Source organism: Heloderma suspectum, chromosome 5, assembly GCF_057233095.1.
Source record: "Heloderma suspectum isolate Gila_16-S chromosome 5, 16-S_ref, whole genome shotgun sequence".
Classification (NCBI taxonomy): domain Eukaryota; kingdom Metazoa; phylum Chordata; class Lepidosauria; order Squamata; family Helodermatidae; genus Heloderma; species Heloderma suspectum.
In genome coordinates, this window is record NC_139462.1 from 221459318 (window position 1) to 221482583 (window position 23266).

Here is a 23266-nt window from a genome sequence, read left to right on the forward strand (position 1 = left end):
TGCAAAGGATGAACACCCCCATGCTGGTCATCCCATCCATATGACAGAAGCAGTGATGGTAGGACCACTTTGGGCTTCATGGTCTGCAGCTGGTTTTGTGATGGCACTAAGGGAATGTCCCAGAAGAATAGGTATCTGTCTTTTCCAGGGACATTTCTGGTTTAGCTCCTAGCTGAGAGCCTTGGCAATTGCCACCGTGCAAGTATGCCCTAAGAGGTCCGAGCTCAATTGTACTCTCTGCTTTCCGTGATCCTCTGTGCTTTTCTCAAACAGCCGCTCTGTTGGGAAATTAGCCAGAGTGAACAAAGCCTTTTCCAAAGCCAGCCAAGAAAAACACAGCAACAAAGCCCTTGCTGCTTCTTTAAGCCACAGGCAAATTATAATTGGGAATTGTGTCTCCACAGTTATTTTTTAAACCAGCTATTGTCGGGGTTTGGATATGTTTGGAAAAACTATTGTCCAAAGGGTTTTTCCCCACTCTTCCCTCCCCCTGCCTTTCCTAATTATGGAAAATTAATCTCTGCTCTTGTTGATGAAAGGCACGCCTGTCTTTCTAATGAAAGAAATTAAAAGCATGTTTTGCAGTGATTGACTACTTCATTTTATCTCGATATAAATACAGGAAAGATATTGTATAGGCTTTCCTGTAGCGAACTTGGTATGTGCCTCATGATATAGGATACCTTAAGCCTAAGGCTGCAGTTGTTTTTCCATTCCATTAGCCAAATGAATGTAGTGGGAAACATTTTTTTATTTAAAATAATGGATCACTTCTGGAGGCAAGCATTCCTTCAGGAGGATGGGGGCAGTGGAGGGGGGGGGGAAACAAACAGGCTTTATGAACAAGGAAGTTAACTTTTTTTTTTTTTTGCCCATGTAAGTTTTCTATAGAGGAAAATATCTTAAAAACACCAGTTGGTGGGAGAAACTGATAATGCAAGACTTTGGCAATGGGATATACAGCTTCTTAGAGTTTTGTACACTTTTAAAATTGATTCATGTAAAGTGAATACACTATTCTGCTAATTTCCTAGCCTGAACTGAATTGCCTTCTCCAGTCCAGGTTTACACAGGTCAGCCATGAGTTAGTATCTCCAATCTAGTGCCTTTTACATTAGAAGTATATCCAGAGAAGATTCTTTATCCCTCCAGATGCACTAATGTCTGGCTTTGGGGCTTCCCATAAGCATCTGGTTGGCCACTGTGGGCAACAGGATGCTGGACTAGGTAACCCTTTGGTGTGGTCCAGCAGGGTTCTTCCTATGTTCTTACATTCACTTGTCCCTCACAAGCATCTGAAACTGAACCTGGTGTCTTATCCATTTGCATTAAAAAGGTAGATTTGTGTTACCACCCACATTGCATCTTTCATTATTATTATTAATCGACAGTTAACAGAGCACTTAAGAAGTAGGGCTGTGCATTGCACCCCGATCCAACTTGGAGGCTGCTTCAGGGTTTCTGAGGTGGGCCTGATTTGGTTTTGGCTGACTTGGGGGGCCCCAGACTCGCCCCACCTAGCCCCCAGTTCCTTACCTGGACCCTTACACTTGTTCCATGTGGGGGGCCTGCCACTGCAGCCACTGGTGGGGGGCCTGCTGTCAGTGCTGCCGGGGGGAGCCGCTCCTGCCACCACTGGTGCTGCCAGGGCAGCCACTGCTGCTGCCAGCTCCTAGGCCCTCTGGATGCATGCCAGCAGGTATCTTGTTCCGGGGGATGGTGGGAGCCATTTTAAAAATGGCTCCCCCTCCAGAACAACAAGACAGCTGCTGGCGCATGTCCATAGGACCCAGGTAAGGAGCTGGGGACTGGGCAGTGGCATTGGTGGCGGCGTGGTGGTTGGGCTTCCCAATTGTGCCAAAGTGCTACGGAGTGACCCGATTCTCTTTGGGCCGCTTTGTGCTCCCTCTGCCTCGCCTTGGAGGTGGCCCAAAGCTCCCTGCTTCAACTCAGGGCTCAGGCTTTGTGATGAAGCGGTGCACAGCCCTATTAAGAAAGTTCAAAGTGGCCCACATACATTATTACAAATATTACTGAGACAATCTCTACCAAAAATCAGTTTGCCGTCCCGCTACCATTCCTAGTGTCTCAAGGCACATGATGCAGCAAGGCACACCTGCTTGCTGAAGCTAAGCAGGTGTGGATCTGGTCAGTGCTTCGATGGGAGGACATCTGGGAGCTCTATGCCATCTTGAATTCTGTGGAAGAAAGAAGGAATGCAAATGTAGCAAGTAAATATCTTGCAGATGAGCTTGAGAGAGAGTGGCTTGCCTGGGGCCACCGACTGATTTCATGGCAGAAGTGAGATATGCACTGGGGAGTTCCACTTCTCGGGTTATGCTCATTAGCCACTGAGATACACTACACCTGCTCTAATCTACTGCAGTGTCTGGGCTGATAAATGCAACCTCTGGACCAACAGATCTGCTGGTTCAAAGAGACAGAGCTAGAGATGTATGGATTATGTAAAAACCATTCTGTCTGTGTTTGGTGGGTTGTCAGGTGCCTTTCGTTGTATTGTCTGACAATTGACAGAATTGGGGGGGGGGTCTGTTTCCGAATTTGCACAAATTCACATGTGCAAAAATGCACAAATCCCTCCAAAATGTGCATTTTCACACTGCAGCCTATGGGAAAAATGTGCATTTTCAGCCGTTTTTTTATTTTTGCATATTTTTATTACGATTAAATTTGTGTAAAATTCCTGAAGGTTAGAAAAACAGTCTGCGGAACCCACCCAATGGGAAAAGCCAGCCTGCTGCGGAATTTGCAGGATGGATTCATAAAACTCTGAACACTTTTAGTTCCGTTGTGGATTTCTCCAACATCCCTAAACAGAGCTTCTCTAACTTTAAAGAAGGGACGGGGACCGTCTTTGAGCCAGAGGGCTGAATTCAATTTCAGAGAAGCTCTCTGGGGCTGCATCGCAGTGGTAGGTGGGGCTGAAGGCAAGGGGGGTGGAGCTAAACATACAAAAACTACCAGCATTTTGTAGCATCAAGCTCTTATTGTCAGTAACAAAGCCTTAGGAGAGGCATTTCAAACTTTTAGAATGGGGGGGAAACTACACAAAAGCCAGGAAACGATCGAATGATGGTTGGGGGAAACAGGGAGGGTCCATCTAGTGAGGGCTGGATGGAATGAGAACCGCAGGAGAGCCAGATTTGGTCCCCAGGCCTGCGGTTCCCCATCCTTGCTTTAAAGCATCCCTGCTCATAATTACACTAGCAGAGAGCATGTCTGCTCCCCTTTGCCATCTCAGAGCCATTTGTTGGCCCATTGGGAGTCTTGGCTGCATGAGGAACATAAGTTTAGAGGTTTGCATTACAGCTCTGATGGCTGTGTAACTTACAACCTTGGAATTATTGTTTGCATCTTCTTTTCCAGAAGAAAGATGGGATTGAAGATGACAGTGGCTTCCCGTGATAGTCCCTCACGAAAGTGCTCTTTTTTCTCTTTTTAGCTTGTGAATCGATGGTTATATTCAGGGAGTGCAGACCGGACGGTGAAATGCTGGTTGGCTGATACTGGGGAGCGAGTCAGGACATACAAGCCTCACAAACACAGCGTCAGCACTTTGAAATACCATGCTGGGATATGTAAGTTCCAACAGATTCCCCAATATTTCCCCCGCACCCCCATCGTGCTTCCTCTGAGACTAAGACCGGGGAGACCCTGGTTCAAGTCCCCACTCAGCCATGAAGCTCACTGGGTAAGTTGCTATCTGTCACCCTCACCTACCTCACACGGTTGTTGTGAGAATAAAAGAGGTGGGGAAGAGTCTTTGGATTCGTCATTCATTCATTCATTCATTCATTCATTCATTTTATTTACAATATTTATATACCGCTCCATATCCAGAACAGATGGATATCCAGAACAGATACCACTCCAGCATTCCCCAGCCATCACAGTAGGCTGCAGTGATTGTGTGAACTGTTGGAGTGGTGAACACAACAGAAAAACAGTAAAAGAATAACAAGATTAAAACACCACATTAAAATTATACTTGTTTACAAAACATAATGCCAAAAAAATCGTAACTGGTCAATTAAGACATGCCTCCTGGAACAGTGCTGTTTTCAGGAGGCGCAGGAAACAACACAGTGTTGGTGCCTGACTGACCTCCAGGGGCAGGGAGTTCCAAAGAAAGGGGGCTGCCACACTGAAGGCTCTTCCCTTGGTGGACTCCAATTGGGCCATAGGTCCATGTGGAACCACCAGGATTTGTTAGCCGTCCTGAGAGCACTTGCGCTGAAGGGGGGATAAAAATAGCTTAAATAAGAATAAATCATTAATCCAGGAGTGGCCATCTTGTGTATTCTCCTTACAGCAGACTAGTATTTTGTCAAAAGCGTCCATTTATTGCTTTGTAAATTGTTTGGAGAGGCCCGGAGTTATGGTGACAAACCCTGAGTGTGAAGGAGACAAGAATCTCTTGCTACTCTTCTTCTTTTGTACAGCCAGTCAGCAATACACAGCCAGGTAAATGCTCTTGTAAAGGCACTACTTCGCCTTTGTCAGATCCTTCACTTCCTCTCCTCCCATCCCCTTCACCATTTTGCTCACATGGCATGCTTTTCCTGCGTCCAGGTAGAAAACACATTAAGACAAATCTGTGGAATGGATCTTGTATATGTTACAAAAGTGTACCCCCAAATATTGAAAGTTAATACTGTAGTTAAATATGTCAAACAAGGAAAGATTACATCTCCTGTTATTGCTTTACAACTTCATTTTTGTGTCCCACCATGGTCAAACCACTTTTCCAGGCATTCACGCTATATTGCTGTATTGTGGAAAAGCCAAAACAACCCCCAAGAAGCATGTCAAATGCTGCCACAAAAGAAGCATGTACATTTTGTTGTGACTGTCAGCAGCACCTATTGGATAGTACCCTTTCCTCCTGTCATCTGCATGCCTGGAGCAGTTGGGGGGGGGGTGTTAAAAATATTTTGGGTGCATATCCATAAACAAAAGTCTACATCTCCCTTTCAAAAAGTTCCTGCCATTTAAAAATATTTTCTTTAATTCCTCACCCTGCTTAAAGTGAAATTGATTATATCAGAACCTACTGTAATGGGGTTTAGTAAATTTCACTTTTCTGTTTGCTTGCATAGGACTTGGGAAAGAGGATAAGAGGAAGGAGGACTTGGGAAAGAGGATACAATTGGGAATTTAAAACATAGTGCAATAAGACCCCCTCCTTGAAGTGTGGCTCTCCCTGTCCCTCTTTCTCCATTGCTACTAATTATTTTCATTCATTTATGTATTTAAAATATTTCTTAGCCACCTTTCGGGGTAGGAGCCAGTGCTGGCAAGAAGGAAGCTGCTCCCATTGCTCTGCAGAAATAATCTGTTTATATACAGACATAGGGCTTCCTCACACAGGGTTTTTATCCTGCGATCAAGATTGGTTCCTCACAGAAGTTTGCAGGCCCTTTGCATAATGTCGTCACCCTCCATGGCCTCTCCCATGCTTTCCAACCATTTCCGCAGCTTTACTTGAGACAGAAATAATTAGCTAATAAAAAATGCGATTTGAATTTGTCTGTGTAACAACAGCACCATCTAGTGGCTGTATAATTAAACATAGAGCTTGCAGATAAAGGCAATCTGGGGGAGCGGGGGAGGAAGTGTATGTGAAGGAGCCAATCTTAATCCTGCAAAGAATCCAGAAGCAAGAGCCCTGGTAAAGTTGTGGGATAAAAAGCCTGGTGTGCACAAGCCCATAATATCCCAAATGGGGATCAAAGAGATGAGGAATAAATGTAATGAACTTGTAGTGGTGGTTGTGGTGCTTGGAAGAAAACTGGTTCTGTAAATCATACATTTGATTATGATTTACATTATGGTAACATACAGAACTTGTGTTAGTAGAAACATGAAATATGGCAGAATTTTGCCCTAGAAAACATGTGGCCATTTCCAAGGGTACTTCCTGATGAAGCTTTCATTCTGCAATCATCCTGCCTCAAACGTGGAATTTTACAGGGGAGGGGGAGTCCAATGATGATGTCTTCCTCAGTAACCCTCCTGTGTTTTTCCATCACTTCTTCTGTCTTTTTTTCTTACTAGAAAAAATCCATTAAGGAGAAAAAGACAGAATAGGTGCACAATGCCTTTTGATTTGTAGTGCTAGGAGCCCACCACCTAGAAGAACCAGAAGCGTGGCATTTGTGTGATGAGGAAATCCACATGGGAGAGTTGCATCAGAATGGGTTATCCCTGTAACTTAGTGGGGATGGTCCCATTCCGTGGAAGGTCCCATTCCTGTTGGATCCTACCTCCCAAGACGGCCCGTGAATAATTAAATTGATTTTTTTTACATTTAAAGTAATCCATGATATCAGAACAAGCCCTTATCTACATCTGACTGATAGGTTGGCAGGTATCCACATCTGACTGATAGGTGGGCACGTGTCTACATCTGACTGATAGGTTGGCTGGCAAAGCTATGGCCTCATCTTAGATCTGCCTGCTTGCCCAGTGCCTTTGCCACAAAACCTTCAAGCATCCATTATCCATGTACGGAAGTAATGAACTGCTTTATGCCAAAAGGCATTGCAGTAACAGAAACACTTGGTGAAACAATCACATATAATGTAAACCAGCAATACAATAATAGTGGGAAAGTCACTGCACAGATCTAATTGCCCACATTCTTGGACATGAATGTCTTTTCACTTTCATAAAATGGTCCTACAATAGCAGAGCTAGGAAAAGACCACCAGAGACCCTTGTCCTTATTCCACTCTTGAAAGGACTACCCACCTTGAGAAGCTTCCAAAGGGGCACTGTCAGGGATAACTACCCTCAAAAGACCTGACCAGTTTGGTGTTGCCTCGTTGCCAGTACTGCAGCCCCAGAGGGCTGCCTTGGGGTCAGATAACCCCTGCCCAGATATGAACTCCCTGGAATGGATCCGGATGGCCCATGGTTCTAGGCTGCAGAGAGGGATGGAACCCCTGCCAGGTGCGGGGTAGGTAACAGGCATCTTGGGTAGTGGTTTCAGGGAATCTTGCCAGCATCTTTCTTCTTCCCAAGCTCCTGCTGCCTGCAGGCTCAGGTGCCTCTGCTTTGGAAATGGACTCATTCTTTGCAATGGGGCTTCCACTGCAGGTGTAGTTGGCAGACTATGCCCTTGGTACACTTACACTGCCAAGTGGCAGATCCGAGCTTTTCCCTTGCTGGCAGGACTCTCTACCGTGTCAGTTCAAAATGTTAAGCTACACAACCACAGCGCAAATTGTGCTGTTGACTATTTCCCCCGCTCCTCACTAAGTGTGAATGCTGAGGGTACTTTCAGGCAGTCCCAGGCCATAAATGCAGAGGTGTTTGGGGTTGGGGGGTTTTCCCCTTGCCCTTGAAATGCACTTGCCCTTGGTAGAAGGCAGAATGGGCAGTTGTTCATGCAGAGAGTCACTCTCTCCTCTTCTGTAGCAGCAGACAAAGGCCTTTGCATTAAAGGAATAAATGTTTCCAGATGGTACCAAATCATCCCAGCAGTTGGCAAACTTGGGCTGTTTTCCTTCTGGCTGAAAAAAACACACACCTTAGTAATTGAACATAAAGGCATAAACGTTCTCAGGGGGCTTATTTGTTTCTCCTTCTCAAAATCGGGTATATTCTTTTTGTATACCCAATTTTATAACCTTTCAGGTTACGTTGACTCTAACAAACCCATGGGTTACTTGTAAAATGGATGCACATTATATGCACAGCAATATATAGCCCAACTGACATGATTTGCATTTTCGTTCTGATGTCCATCCTGTACCAACAGCTCCCCTTCCTCCCACCTCGCATGGATGTGCATCTGGAAGTGCAGAGATGGTGTTTGTGATCCTGAGGTGTGACCACTCTCAAAGACTGACTGAGGGTCCTCTATAAATAAAAAGAGGAGTCTGCCCTTAACAGGCTGGGCTGTAAAGCTGACTGGCTCTAGACCTCTTCAGTAATAGGCTTCTTCATGTATTGTCATCTAAAGATTGTGGCTAGTAGGAAACAAATAGGAAACTGCCTAATGCTGAGTTGGACCATCAGTTCATCTAGCTCAGTGCTCCCAACACTAACTGGCAGCTGCTCTCCAGGGTTTCAGACAAGAGTCTTTCCAAAACTTTTCTGGAAATGCCAGGGAAATACGTGGGACTTTTTGCAGCACTGAGCAATGAGCCTTGAGCCCACTGTGTTAAGTTTTTAGTTACAAAGACAGAAAACAGGAGCTTAAGGATGCACTGGATTAGATACCACATGTAAACATGTATAACTCACCCCTAATGTTCTTTCTCAGTTGCTCCTGGGGGTTCCATCCATCCCTGAAGTTGCAGAGCCCCCTATCTGCAGCCTGGAACTTTCTAGGTGGGTGCTTTGGTAGGGATTGATAAGAAGCAGCGGGCTGTGTGTTTGTGTGTGTCTCCTTAGCCCTTTCCCACCAGGTATTTCTCCACTCTAAATGTAATTCCCCCCAAACATGCATACAATGATAGTGCATGAATGGTCTGACCCACTATAAGGCAGCTTCCTATGTTCCTATGCTATTTAAATACATACATAAAAATGTATTTAAGCGCAATTGAGAAGTTTTAAGTATTGGATAAAACTTAACCAATACTTTGGCCATCTGCTTGGTAAATCAATTGGATACAACAAAACAAAACAAAACCCAGTCCAAAACTCTGAGTGGTTATATTACAGCTCTGGATAAATGGCCTTGGAGAGATTACGAAGGGTGACTCAGTTCCCACACCCAGATTAGAAGATGGAAATAAATTAATGGTTTACTGATATCAGTACTTGGAATGATTTGGCAGTTTTACATCTGATGTGCATAGCACCATTTCAAATTATTTGGAAGCGTGGGGGCGGGGGCGGGGTAGGGAGGGGTTACAGCTGTTTGGATTCTAAAGGCAAGAACAGCTCAGTTATGTTTGTCACGTGCACCTGTAATAATTTTAGGTCACTGTAACAGAATGCTTTTCAATGTAGACAATGGCCTGTGTCCATTGAACGAAAAAGAATAACTAAAACATTCCAATTGCCTCTTTTTGGAGGACGTTAAGATTAAAAATGACTTGCTCTGTTATCCAAACAATTAAACTTGTGGTCGGAAGAGGAAATATCATCCTGCTTGCGAAGTAGTGATTCATCATTTGTGTTACATCCAGTGCTATATTTGCTCTATGTGCCTAAAAGATAGGAAAGTGAATTAGGTAGGTAGGTAGGTAGGTAGGTAGATATTGTCTTTATTTTTGACCTAGCTTGCAATCCTATTCTCACTAACTGGAAGTAAGTCCTATTGAACTCAGTTGGGCTTGCTTCTGAGTAGACATGTATAGGATTGCACCATCGATTTATAATCTGTGTCATAATTCTAAGGTTTATTTTGCATGTGCATGTTTGTATTTTTGGTATTCGGTGAACATTGTAAATTTAAAAAGTGAAAAGTTGGGTGGTGCAGGGGATAGAACATCAGTGGGCAACTTGTGGCCTGCCAGATGTTTTGGACTACAATTCTCATCAGTTCTAGCCAGCATAGCCAATGGCGAGGGATCATGGGAGCTGTAGGCCAAAACATCTGGAGGGCCACAACTTGCCACCCCTAGCAGGGGCTTGGGCTTGGATGTCATAGGTTTAGTTTCCTCTCCTCATAAAAGTGCCTGTTTTAGCTTACCTCACAGGATTGCTGTGAAGGTAAAGAAGAAAAAGAATATATTATAGCTTGCCTGAAATGTATTGTTCTTTATTGAGAGCGCTATTCTGCTCTACCCTAAGGAAGGATTGCCAGTTTAAACAACTGACAATACTTCCCATAGGAGCATCATTCCAAATTACTTAACACCCCAGTCGCTTGCACTGGTCTTTCCTTTCCCCTTGTAAGTCCAACTTGGATCCTTGCTGATCTTCCCAATAATATTTTTTAAGACCCCAATCTTGATGTTCCAATAGATTGAAAAGGGAACTAAATTACATATAAGTGTTCATTGTTGTTTTTCTTGTCTATTTCTCTCTTTTAGCTGGCAGGTAGAGCCTTTTGATTCAAAATGGCAGTATAGAAATATTTTAATAAATAAATTAAAGAAGATATTCTGAAAAAGTTCCACCACCACCTTGTTTTTGTTACAGTGTTTACAGGAAGTGGCGATGCCTGTGCCCGAGCTTTTAATACAAAGTCCGGCATCCTTCAAAAAGTGTTTCGAGGACATAAGCTGGTTATTAACTGCATCCAGGTGAGCGCCTGCTTTTTGAACTTCATCATCTGCAGATGGGAAGCATTTGGCTACAGCAATGGTAGGAATGGTTGAATGCTACTTCTATCACAAGCACTTTACTAAGGGGCTCCCTCTGTTAGCTACTGAGGGTAGATTGCTGTGCAATAGTGAAAGTGGTAGATGAAAAAAGTAACTGAAGAAGCTGATTTGCTTAGATGGCTTTAAAATAAGTTTCAGGCCCATTTAGTGGGGGCTGGTGGCTCCAATGTCAGTGGGGAGGTAAATCTGCTCCAGATTTCAGTCAGAACCAGTGGCAAGGTGCGGAGCACCCTGGATAGCTTCTTTAGAGTTCTGACTAGTTCTGAATGAAACCTGGAATGGATTCACCACCCCACTGAAATTGGAGCCAGCAACCTCTACAGGGCCCATCCGTGGAAGTTAAGTCCTAGGTTGATTCGCAATAACCAGCCAAATGGTTAGAAATGGGCAACTGGCAGTCTAGGAGTTCAGTCCAGCCCTCTGGGACTTCCTAGCTGGCTGTTCGTTATAATCCCCAATCCATAAGTCCTCAGTGAGCTAAGGCATAGGCAAAAGGCGCTTTCCGTCCTTCCTTCCCAGTGCAAACTAGAGATGGGCAAATCTGTAAATTTCACTTTCTCCCACATTCACATGTTTTAAATCTCAAGTTCTTTCTCTCCTGCATATAAAGAACTTTGCGAATTTTGGTGAATTCTTATCAAAATTAGCTGAAGCAAAACGCTCACCCATCTCCAGTGGCCAAATGCAGCTGGTGCAGCTGTTCCCAGCGCGGAGAGGGCCATGATGTGCCTGCCTGCCACGGGGCTCTGTTCTCTCCCCGGTGTTATTTAACACCTATGCGAAGCTGCTGGGGCTTCTCCTCAGCAGGTTTGGGGTGCAGTGTCACCAATATGCGGATGACACACAGCTGAACCTCTCATTTAAATCCTCACCGAGGCTGGCTGTAGAAACCCTGTCCGGGTGGCTGGAGTCGGTGAGTGGCTGGATGGAAAGGACTGCGCTGAAACTGAACCCTGACAAAACCGAAGTACTTTTTGTGGGAGACAAGAGGAGGTCTGGCCGCGTAGCCAGCCAGATGCGCGGCTAATAAATCCAATAAATAAATAGTAACGCGATTGAATACACAGGGATTCAAACCCAGACTTTTAAGGGCAAAACACTCAAAGCCTTGGGTCTGGATGGACAAAACTTTCAGTTTCGGTTTCTCCCACATATTGAAATGAAATTCTCACCCTTCCCTGGTGTAAACATAAACATACTCTTTTGCTGAGCCCTCCCCTTATTTTGCCCCCTTCATGAATCACTGCCTTGTTGTGGCAAAGGGGCTTGAGTAACTCAGTGAAGCCATAAGCTATGCCGAGCAGGGCCACCCAAGATGGACAGTTCATGGTGGAGAGTTCTGACAAAATGTGATGCTGTAAAGAACAATATTGTTTAGGAACCTGGAATGTAAGGTCAGTGAATCAAGGTAAGCTGGAGGTGGTCAAACAAGAGATGGCAAGACTGAACATCGACATCTTGGGAATCAGTGAACTAAAATGGACAAGCATGGGCGAATTTAATTCAGGTGACCATTATATCTACTACTGTGGGCAAGAATCCCTTAGAAGAAATGGAGTAGCACTCATAGTCAACAAAAGGGTGGGAAAAGCAGTACTGGGGTACAGTCTCAAAAATGACAGAATGATCTCAGTACGAATCCAAGGCAAACCATTCAACATCACAGTAATTCAAGTCTATGCCCCAACCACTGAGGCCGAAGAAGCTGAGGTTGATCGGTTCTATGAAGACCTACAACACCTTCTAGAACTTACAGCAAAAAAAGATGTCCTCTTCATCATAGGGGATTGGAATGCTAAAGTAGGAAGTCAAGAAATCACCGGGATAACAGGCAAGCATGGCCTTGGTTTACAAAATGAAGCAGGACAAAGGCTAATAGAGGTTTGCCTAGAGAACACGCTGATCATAGCAAACACTCTTTTCCAACAGCACAAGAGGCGACTCTACACATGGACATCACCAGACGGTCAATATCGAAATCAGATTGATTATGTCCTTTGCAGCCAAAGATGGAGAAGCTCCATACAGTCAGTAAAAACAAGACCTGGAGCTGACTGTGGCTCAGATCATGAGCTTCTTGTTGCAAAATTTTGGCTTAATTTGAAGAACGTAGGGAAAACCACTAAACCATTCAGGTATGACCTAAATCATATCCCTTCTGAATATACAATGGAGGTGAGGAATAGATTTCAGGGATTAGACCTGATAGACAGAGTGCCTGAGGAACTATGGACGGAGGTCCGTAACATTGTTCAGGAGGCAGCAACTCAATCCATCCCAAAGAAAAGAAAATGCAAGAAAGCCAAGTGGCTGTCTGATGAGGCTTTACAAGTAGCTGAGGGAAGAAGGGAAGCGAAAAGCTTGGGAGAAAGGGGAAGATATATCCAGCTGAATGCAGAGTTCCAGATAATAGCAAGGAGAGACAAGAAGGCCTTCTTAAATGAACAATGCAAAGAAATCAAGGAAAACAATAGAATGGGAAAGACTAGAGATCTCTTCAAGAAAATCGGAGATCTCAAGGGAACATTTTATGCAAAGACGGGCATGATAAAGGACAAAGAAGGCAGGGACCTAACAGAAGCAGGTGAGATTAAGAAGAGGTGGAAAGAATACACAGAAGAACTATACAGGAAAGATCTTAATGTCCCTGATAGCCATGACAGTGCGGTTACTGAACTTGAGCTGGACATCCTAGAGAGTGAAGTCAAGTGGGCCTTAGGAAGCATTAGTAACAACAAAGCTAGCGGAGATGACAGTATTCCAGCTGAGCTATTTAAAATCCTAAAAGATGATGCTGTTAAAGTGCTGCACTCAATATGCCAACAAATTTGGAACACTCCACAGTGGCCACAAGACTGGAAAAGGTCAGTTTACATTCCAATTCCAAAGAAGGGCAATGCCAAAGAGTGTTCAAACTACCGTACAATTGCGCTCACTTCACATGCCAGCAAGGTGATGCTCAAAATCCTACAAGCTAGGCTTCAGCAGCATGTGAACCGAGAATTACCGGAAGTACAAGCGGGGTTTCGAAGAGGCAGAGGCACTAGAGATCAAATCGCCAACATTCGCTGGATCATGGAGAAAGCAAGAGAATTCCAGAAAAACGTATATTTCTGCTTCATTGACTATGCTAAAGCCTTTGATTGTGTGGATCACAACAAACTGTGGCAAATTCTTAAAGAGATGGGAGTACCAGACCACCTTACCTGTCTCCTGAGAAACCTGTACGAGGGTCAAGAAGCAACAGTAAGGACAGGACATGGAACAACCGATTGGTTCCAAATTGGGAAAGGAGTACGACAAGGCTGTATACTGTCGCCCTGCTTATTTAACTTATATGCAGAGTACATCATGAGAAACGCCGGGTTAGATGAATCACAGATCGGAATTAAGACTGCCGGGAGAATTAACAACCTCAGATACACAGACGATACCACCCTAATGGCAGAAAGCGAAGAGGATCTAAAGAGCCTCTTGTTGACGGTGAAAGTGGAGAGTGCAAAAGCTGGTTTGAAACTCAACATTAAAAAAATTAAGATCATGGCATCTGGCCCCATCACTTCCTGGCATATAGAAGGGGAAGAAATGGAAGCAGTGACAGATTTTATTTTCTTGGGCTCCAAGATCACCGCAGACGGTGACTGTAGCCATGAAATTAAAAGACGCTTGCTCCTTGGGAGGAAAGCTATGGCAAACCTAGACAGCATAGTAAGAAGCAGAGACATCACCTTGCCGACAAAGATTCGTATAATCAAAGCTATGGTTTTCCCAGTAGCGACGTATGGCTGTGAGAGCTGGACTATAAGGAAGGCTGAGTGCCGAAGAATTGATGCTTTCGAACTGTGGTGCTGGAGAAGACTCTTACGAGTCCCCTGGACTGCAAGGAGGTCAAATCAGTCAATCCTAAAGGAAATCAACCCTGAGTGCTCATTGGAAGAACAGATACTGAAGCTGAAGCTCAAATATTTTGGCCACCTACTGCGAAGAGGAAACTCCCTGGAAAAGACCCTGATGCTGGGAAAGATTGAAGGCAAAAGGAGAAGGGGACGGCAGAGGATGAGATGGCTAGATAGCATCACCGATGCAATGAATATGAACTTGAGCACATTCCGGGAGAGAGCGGAGGACAGGAAGGCCTGGCGTGCTGTGGTCCATGGGGTCACGAAGAGTCAGACACGACTTAACAACTGAACAACAACAACCCCTTATTTTGCACCTCAACTACAGACTCTGAAATGCTAGCCATGGGCTCTTTAGTTCTCTGCTCCCATCAGAGCGAGCAGGCAATGACGCATTGGCAGAATTATTCCATTACACGCTTGCATTTCTGAGCTTAGACAGAAGGTTTTTAGTGGGTTGGATCCAGATTTAATCATGCTCAGAGTAGACCCATTGAAATCAATGGGGTTTGAGTTGGTTAGCACTGACCTGTCCCTTTGATTTCAATGGGTCTAAGCATGACAAAGTCTGGATTCAACCCAGTATAAATAAAATTAGGATTGTATCTGCTGTTGCTGTTGGCTTTAAAGCCAGGTTCACCGACTCAGGATGCAATCCTATACACCTTTGCTTAGGAGTAAATCCCACTGAGCTTAGTGTTTACTTCTGAGTAGACATATATAGGATTGTGCACAATAGGATTGTGCACTCGGTGTTAATTCCGTGCTTCTCATGGCTTCATACCTGGGAGAATAGAAGGAACAGTTTGTGCTTAGTCTCTGCATGAACAGATCCTTTGCCCACCAACCACCTTGTGGGTGTCTCGTCAGCCAGTCATGTATAAGTGAGAGAGACATTTCAGCTCTATTAATACTGGCAAGAGAGTGAAACCATAGTGTTTGTGTGCCATACATTCATTATACTCTGGGAAGAGAAGCTGCCTTTATTTTTATGGGGAAGAAGTGTGGAAGCGTGCAGGGGGCTTGTTATGAGAAGAGGAGGATAAAGGAAAGAAAGGAAACCCACAAAGCACCCCATCGTATTGAAAGCTTTAGTTTGCCTCATTCAGTTTGCAGAGAGCAGCTGTTTGCAACCCACCAAGCCTTGGAATTCCTGGCCTTGATTCCTATCTAGGACTGGGTGTGTGGAGCGGCCACAGGGTTTAATTTGAGCCAGGCCTGAGCAATGGAACTCGTTTTCAGTGTTGGAACTCAGGCCTAGTCTATACATGCAGGAGACTAAGGTAGGAGAAAGTTGGACAGTATCACTTCAGATTGCAGGTGGGAGAATACCATATTGGAATCCTCTCCAAGTTAAAATAAAGACACCCCCACCCCTGACTTCCATATAATTAAACACACACCCCATCACACCAGGGAGAAAGGTTCTAGCCCAGTCCTCTCTCTGCTGTGCAAGTTTTAGTTTGCAAGGAGCATTTTTTTTAATGTAGGTAAGCACTGAAAACGGTGAGCCACCCGCTCGTGCCAAAGTCTGAAGTGATTCAGTTCACTCCATCACCTGGGGGGCTTCCGTACAGAGGGCTCCTAGCACTACTAATCAAAGACATTGTGCAGCTACTCTGTCTTTTCCTCCTGAATGGATTTCTTGTGGAAAGAAAAAAGGCAGAAGTGGTGGGAAGACATGTGAGGGTTACAAGAGGAAGATGACATTCTTTGGACCCCATGTAAAATTTGCTGATTGAGGCAGGGTGACTGCATGATTGAAAGCCACATCTGGAAGGACTCCTGGACTGTCACCTCATAGTGCCTCATGAGTAGACCAGGCTTCAGGGCGTGCAACAGTGCAGGATAGTTACCAGATACATGGATGTACGCCTGAGTGTGCACCTTCAGACATACTGTCAGGAATGAGTCTGAGCATGTGGAGATGTCTGGAAGCTCAAGTTCGGAATCAGAATGGGAACAGCAAGAACAGGGGGAGGCATGCTCCTTAGTGAGCCCAGATACGGCGAGATTTTCTTCCCAAGACCTTGACACACAGGTGGCCCAGCCTGAACTACTTCCCCACTCCTCCACCATGAGAACTCAAGTTTTGGAGGAGGAGGGTGACGGGTGTGACTTGAGGGATGCTAGGGTCTGTTGCAGAGCGAAGTGGGAAAAGTTAGGAGCAGGGCTCGGCCAGATTAGCCACTCCGTGGAAGCCAGCATAGGAGGGAGCCACCCTAAGGGAGGGGCATCCCTGCGAAGCAAGTCTGGCCCAGACTGCTGGCAATTTCTCTAACTTTCTGTTCATGTTCGTTGATGTGTGGAGGTTTTTTGCAGTCTGAGAGTTTCCTAGAATCTGCATTTGTAAAGAAGCGAGTCATTAACTAATAAAGTAGAGTTAGCCTGAAGCCTTGTTTCCTGGGATTGTGAAGGGAGAGGGCGTAGGAACCTGACACATACAACCCTGAAGGGATCTTTTAAAGGTTGAGCACTGAGCGTCCCAAACCTTGACACCTTTAGGAATGAAAGCCACAGTTGCTTAACCAAGGAGTAATTTATTGAAAGGAATTAAAACATACATTCCAAACGTCAGACCAAAGCAGGAGCGTTGAACCTTAGTCCCAATCCATCCCACCTGTGGTCCCAATCCAGCCCCCTGGGGTTTCCCAGATGGCCATGCCCCCTTCCCCACATCACCGGGCGATCCCTGCTCCTCCCACCCTGGCACTAGTTGGCCACTGTGTGAACAGAATGCTGGTCTAGATGGACCCTTGGTCTGACCCAGCAGGGCTCTTCTTATATTCTTACTGAGTGTTCGATGGTTTCCCAACATTTGCTTCCCCCCCATCATTCTAAAAGGTTGAAATGCCTCTTATCCTTAGTTACCCTTGAAGCTAGAATATGCTGGTGTTTTGGCCTCATCCCTTTGCCCACTCACCCCACTGGAATGCACCCCTCCACAGCTTCTCTGAAACTGAATTTGGTCCTCGGGCTGAAGATTAAGGCAACAGGCATTTATAAGGTTAAAATTCATTCATACAGACTGATTGTTCAAATTATGAAGACAGACATGTTAAAAGGCAATGGTTTGGTGTAACTGATTAGCATGTGGCAGTGGGGGGCGGTGGGGGGGGAAGAGGTCCTGGCAGCAAAGAGAAGGAGAGAGATGGATGTGGGAAATTGCATGGGAAGGGAAAGAGATCAGCAATGGACCTAGCTGAGCTTGTCAGCAAAGAGAGGCAGCCAGCAAGCTGCTCACCTCCCTGGGGTCGCACAGGAACTTGGCAAAAGGTAGAAGAAGGCGCAGGGAAAAGCTGCTGGGGAGAGTTTAGTAAGTGGGGGCTGCTTGTCCTTTATCTGCACAGTTTTGCGTGCAATGAAGTTGGAGGCAGTGTGGTTTCTCTTCAGCAACACCTTCTCCAAGTGCTTCCCCTGAGGGAGGTTTGGAGGATGGCAACAAGGGAGAGGGATGGCAACAAGTGATGGGCCCTAATTATAGAACACTCCCCCCAACGAGGTCTGTCTGGCACCAGCATTGTTGTTTTTTGGCACCAGGCTAAGACCTTCCTCTACCCCAAGGCATTTGGCACCATATGACAGTTTTTTATGGGTCCCGGAATTTCTTAACTACTGATTGTTAAAATTGTATCTGTATATAGTATAGAATGGTTTTTTTATATTACATAGAAATGTTTTTTTATATTACATTACTGTATTGTATTTTAATGTAATAAATGAAGGAGAGGGAAAAGCAGGCAGGTTTCTACAAGATTCCTCTTGTGGATGAGAATGAGGCTTCGTTGGTCAAAAGAGTCCTAGCTATTGGACTGACAGGATGCTGTTTATATGCCCCAAATCTGAGTTTATGTATTAAAATTCAAACAGTGGGGAAAATCTGGCCTCTGGTGGCTCATCGGAAACCAAGATGAATGGCTTAAAAGGTGTGAGTTTGGGGTAAACTGGACTGACAATTCTTCCTTCTGGCTTAAGCAGAAAGGTTGACATTAACAGGCTGCTGAATGCATTTACCTGTTGACTCTTCTAGGGCTGGTGTCTGGAGCATAACGGCAATTTTGGAAGGGGTATCCAGGGTCAGGTTAAAGGATTCAGTCTGGAGACCCATAGGCATGCCAGAGGGGTGATGGCCTTGTGTCACATACACAGTTCTGCTTTGATTGCTAGACCTGGCTTTTAAGATGGCAACAGACTTCTCCTATGCTCTCCCACGCTGGAACGAGGCCTCCTTTTCCATGTCAAAAAATAGCAGAATATTGGGGTGTTTGGTTACAGGAGAGAGTACCTCTCCATCACTTTAACCAGCCCACACACACATCTGGGATTGGGTATAGGAGGGAGGGAAAAGCCCCTCTCTACGAAAGCATTTAGCAAAAGCAAGAAAAAAAGAGTGGCCTCTGCTTCTGTGCTGCGTTGTGATTGTTGTGATGCCAATCTGTCTGCTACAGCCTTTAAGTATGGCCCTGTTGTTCCAGATTCACAATGAATTATTGTACACCGCTTCCCACGATGGCACGCTAAGGATCTGGGACATACGGCAGATCTGCAAGCGGAACAAGCGTCGCTTGAAGGACAGGACTCTCCAGGGCAGGCGCGCTCAGAAGGGAAGCCTGTCTCGTCTCTTCAACAACAAAGTGGGCTGCATGTTACACCAGGAAAATGGAGGAGAGCAGGAGGCCGTGGAGCTTGTGTGACGACTGGGCAGAGGCGAGAGGACGGGAAGCTCTCTGTCATTTACACCGTACATGCCTGAACAATTTGTGACCTGCCCAGCCAATATACAGCTTGGTATAAAGGGGCATGTCTATCCGTTCAGTCCAGCCTGGTGTTTTGGGGCCTGCATGGCATCATCAAGCACCTGGCAGGCCACTGTGCATGGCTGGTGGGCCGCATTCAGCATGGTAGGTCACCAATTGCGGAGGCCTGAGATAGGGCCAACAGATGCTGATGCATCGGCTTTCTTGCTGCCCTCTGGGAGCGAACTCTGGCAGTAACTCTTCACGCTCTTGAATGAAGGCATCTCAGATCTTGTAAGCCAACTGGAACATTACAGTGCCGTTGGCCAAGCACAATGCTTCCTGCTTTGCTGCCCACAGGGCTGATTCATGACATCCTTTGCACTGTCTGCTCCAGGAAACTACCAGCACCCTGGCTACTGCACATCTGCAATGTTCTAAGCAAATGTAGCGTCTGGGCTTGCAGAGCCAGCAGCAGTGGGAGCAGCAGAGAAAGGCAGGGGACCACTGAGATGTCGGGGCTGGGGTGGGGGAAGGCAGAGCCTCACGCAGTGAAGTTTGGGGAGCCTGATGTGGTGCTCAAGTGGTGTCTTGGGGAACGGAGTTATATGATAACAGTATGTCCCCCCCCAAAATTGCTTCGTGCCCAGATTGGGAAAGTATTTCAGGCTGCATACAGACACACACATGGGAAAAAATCAATTGCAACGCACTGGAATTAATCCTGACTTATTTCCTTTCCAAGATTGAGCATCAGGAAACTGTTTCTGTGGGTTTTGCAGCAGAACCTGCTGTGCAAAACCCTGATTGGCTGATGGGTGGCTGTGCAGAGCATTGAGGAGATAATAGTCTGTAATCCCTCCTCCCTCTTCTCAGAGCAATTTTATGGAGTTTTGCAAGTGGGGCCAGTTTGCACGATCGCAGGTGGCTTGTCATTAATTATCCTTGTCAGCATGCCTTGTGACGTTCAAACCCACCAAGGGTGGGTGGTTGGGGTGGTTAACAAACCACCCAGAACCTGTGGACTGTTTTTGTTAATTAGGTAAATCCAGCCAGCACATGACTGGCACGCGCAGGGTGGTTCATACGCCACCATGGCTTGTTAACTATCCTGCAATGGTGCAAACCAGGTAATTAAATGAACAGATGTGCATAAACATTGATGTGGCACTTTTGAAACACCCCCCCCCCCATAAAAGCAGGATCCATATGCAAAACATATTATTACTCCCAGAAAGGATCAAAGCTTTCCAGCAATCAACACTTTGCACAGCCACCTCTGTTGAGAAACCCACAGAAGGCTGGAGAAAGCGTGGTGAGATTCTGCAGGAGACAACAATACCATCATGACTGCTGTTTCAAGGTGTGTCAGTATGGACCCTAAAATCACTAGGTGCCACCTTCAGATTTTTAGGTCGTGGCCTACAGCGGGATTAAAAAATATTTTGAATTCCTTGGCACTGTCACTCAATTTTTAGGCACACATTCAGCTGGGAACCTGGGATCCTTCCAGCCCCTTCTGTAAGCAAACATCTCCCTCTTGGCATTGCACAGTTCATCAGCAGGACACGCCTAGTGAAAGCTGCATTTCAGGCTAGTGACTCCCCATTCCATTTTTCTCAGCTTGGTGGCCTGGGGTTAATCTCTTTCCCCCCTAGATTGGCCTGAATACAGGAAGGAGTGTGTGTGTGAAGCACCCAGTGGGTTTACTCTAAGACAAAGAGTCTTGTCTGGGACTTCAGACACCAGAGAAGAAGCAGACACAGTGTGCTGTAAAACAAATACCACAAACAAATATGCAGCCCTGTTCTCAAAGCAGGCCTAAATTCAGAATTTAATTTGAGGTTTGATGCTGGAACCTATTTTCAACAAGTTTCTACCCTAGAATGTGAAAAGAGATCTTAAAAGGTACCTCTGAACATGTCTAAAGTGTCTTCCCTCTCCATTCATTAGCAGAGCTACACATATCTGGGAGCAAAGGGCAGTTGTTGTTGTTGTTGTTCAGTCGTTAAGTCGTGTCCCACTCTTCGTGACCCCATGGACCATAGCACGCCAGGCCTTCCTGTCCTCCGCTCTCTCCTGGAGTGTGCTCAGGCCTAACATGGTATCTAGGCAGGTCTGGGCAACTGCTCTTCACGTCCTACAAATGAAGTGCTGCTTATAGGCTCTTCTCCCAGCAACCTGTCTGGCTCAGTATCCTTTTGCTTTTGATCTTCCCACCATTTCATTGATAGGGTGCAGATGTGCTTTCCATCCTGATGTAGGCTGCCTTTACACTAAAGAAAAAACCTGCAGTCCCCCCGTTGTGGAGCCTTTCTGCATTTACAGCAGGCTCCCAGACAGCGCCACATGATTGCTGTGAGAGGACATTTTTAATTTTCAAGGTTCCATAGAGATCAATGAAACGGTGCCATCTAGTGGCTGTTTTAATGGCATAACAATCTGGCTTAAATAAAAGTTCATTATTTCCGGATCTTTTTGAGATGGAATAACCAGGAAATACCTCTGGATGTGCCCTGGAGGCTGACAATGTCATGAAAAGGAACTGCAACCTTCTGTGAGTGAGCGGTCTCAATAGCAGGATAAAAGGTCTGTCTGCCAGTGGAGGCTGGTGGCTCCGATGTCAGTGGAATCTGCTCCGGGTTTCAGTTAGAACTCTAAAGGAGCTATCCAAGGTGCACCTTGGATAGCTCCTTTAGAGTTCTGACTGGTTCTGACTGAAACCCGGAGTGGATTCACTGCCCCACTGACATCGGAGCCCCCAGCCTCTACTGGTGTCTGCACCAGTGTGTGTGGGGGGAGTGTTTGAATGCCAGCCCCTCCCACAATACCTCTCTGTTAGAGGCTGGAGAGAAGGCCCAGAAGAGGGGAAGAGTTTGAAGCAGGACGAGATTGCGGAGGGTCTCGGGTTGCAAGGTTCTGATCTGGCCCCTCTAGTTGCCTCTTAAACAGTTTTAGCTGCAGCAACTGGTCTATGAGCCCCATCCAGCTTGTGACCATGAGAAGCTTCACAGGCTGATTTAAACTTCCGTTAAAGGCAGAAGCTGGATTGTTCTGAATAAGGCCAAACTAGTTTATTTTATTATAAATAAAAGAGTTAAACTCTTTCTGAAGACGTCGAAGGGATGTAGGCAGTTTCCTTGGTGGAGAGGAATCAGGGACATGTCCCTTGTGACCTTGGGTTGGATGCAGATTTAGTCATACTTTGAGTAGCCCCATTAAAATCAATGGGGACTTAGGTTAGTCATGACTGACTGTCCCATTAATTTCAATGGGTCTACTCTATGCATAACTAAGTGGTCTGGATCCAACCTTTTCTCTAGACATGAACTTTTGCAGCCGAGTATTGCACTGTCTGGAATGTTTGAAATAAGGGTTAAGCTGCGTCCAAACCCAGCAGAGTGACCAGGAACGGTCTGGGCTTTGAGATGGGGCTTGTGGGGGTGGAAGTGGAGAGGCAGCTGTGAGGAGCACTTTCCTGCTCGAGAGAGAGAGGGAGGAAGGAAGGAGTCTAGCATGAAGCTTTGGAAGACTTCTTGTTTCTTGGTCAGCTGAGCTTCTTGACCTGGGGATGAACCTCTTTCCAGCTCTCTCTCTTCCCGGCATTTGTTTAGATAACCACTGAGCCATAAATATGTAACTGTTATGTTGTGGACTTCATTGTAGCACAGTGTGTAATTGAGACAAAAACTTTAATCATTTGTGTATATATATATATTTTTGGTGGCTTTCTTTGTTGCGTACTGTAACCCATGAGACTTTGAAAAAGGGGGTTTGGTAATAAAGATCGTTGTTGAGGTAACACAGAATTGTTCACTCTGGGCTGGTTTTAATCATGGCACATAGAGAAACGCTTCCGTGCAGCCGCTAGCACAGCATTGGCATCAAATAAAAGTTTAAGAGAAGTAATAGAAATGGAGATGGGGGAGGCAGGCAGGCAGGCAGGCATCCATTTTGTAAGTATGTGTTCTTCAAATAATTGATAATCCCCTACTCCATGGGTGGGCAGAAAGTAGAACTCTGGATGATTTGGACTTCAGTTCTCGTAAGCTGCTGCCAGTATGGCCAGTTGTCAGGAATGTTGGGGATTGAAGTCCAAAACATCTGGAAAACTACCTTCTGCCCACCCCCCTGCCCTAGGCCTCTGGCCAGCAGGGTATTTTGCTAGAGTGCCAATTCAGAAAGGCAGTGCCGGGGAGGACAGACAACCATCACTTTCCTCCCAAAGCCCCTAGCTGGTATGGTGGCTAAGAGAATGAACTGTGACCCAGAAGGTTGCTGGTTAAAATATCCTCAGCCACGAATTTACAAGGTTACCTTA

The 23266-nt window shown here is 45.6% G+C and overlaps 1 protein-coding gene across 1 annotated transcript in view; it reads left to right on the top strand.

The window, feature by feature from the left end:
* WDR86 (WD repeat domain 86) overlaps positions 1–18968 on the top strand; it is a 49284-nt gene extending 30316 nt beyond the window's left edge. The window contains exons 5-7 of the mRNA XM_084855094.1: positions 3464–3599; positions 10126–10229; positions 18685–18968. Of these exons, the coding sequence (XP_084711220.1) occupies positions 3464–3599; positions 10126–10229; positions 18685–18903 (459 nt within the window). The 3' untranslated portion in view covers positions 18904–18968. The remainder of the gene's footprint in view (positions 1–3463; positions 3600–10125; positions 10230–18684) is intronic.
* The last annotated feature ends 4298 nt before the right edge of the window (positions 18969–23266 follow it).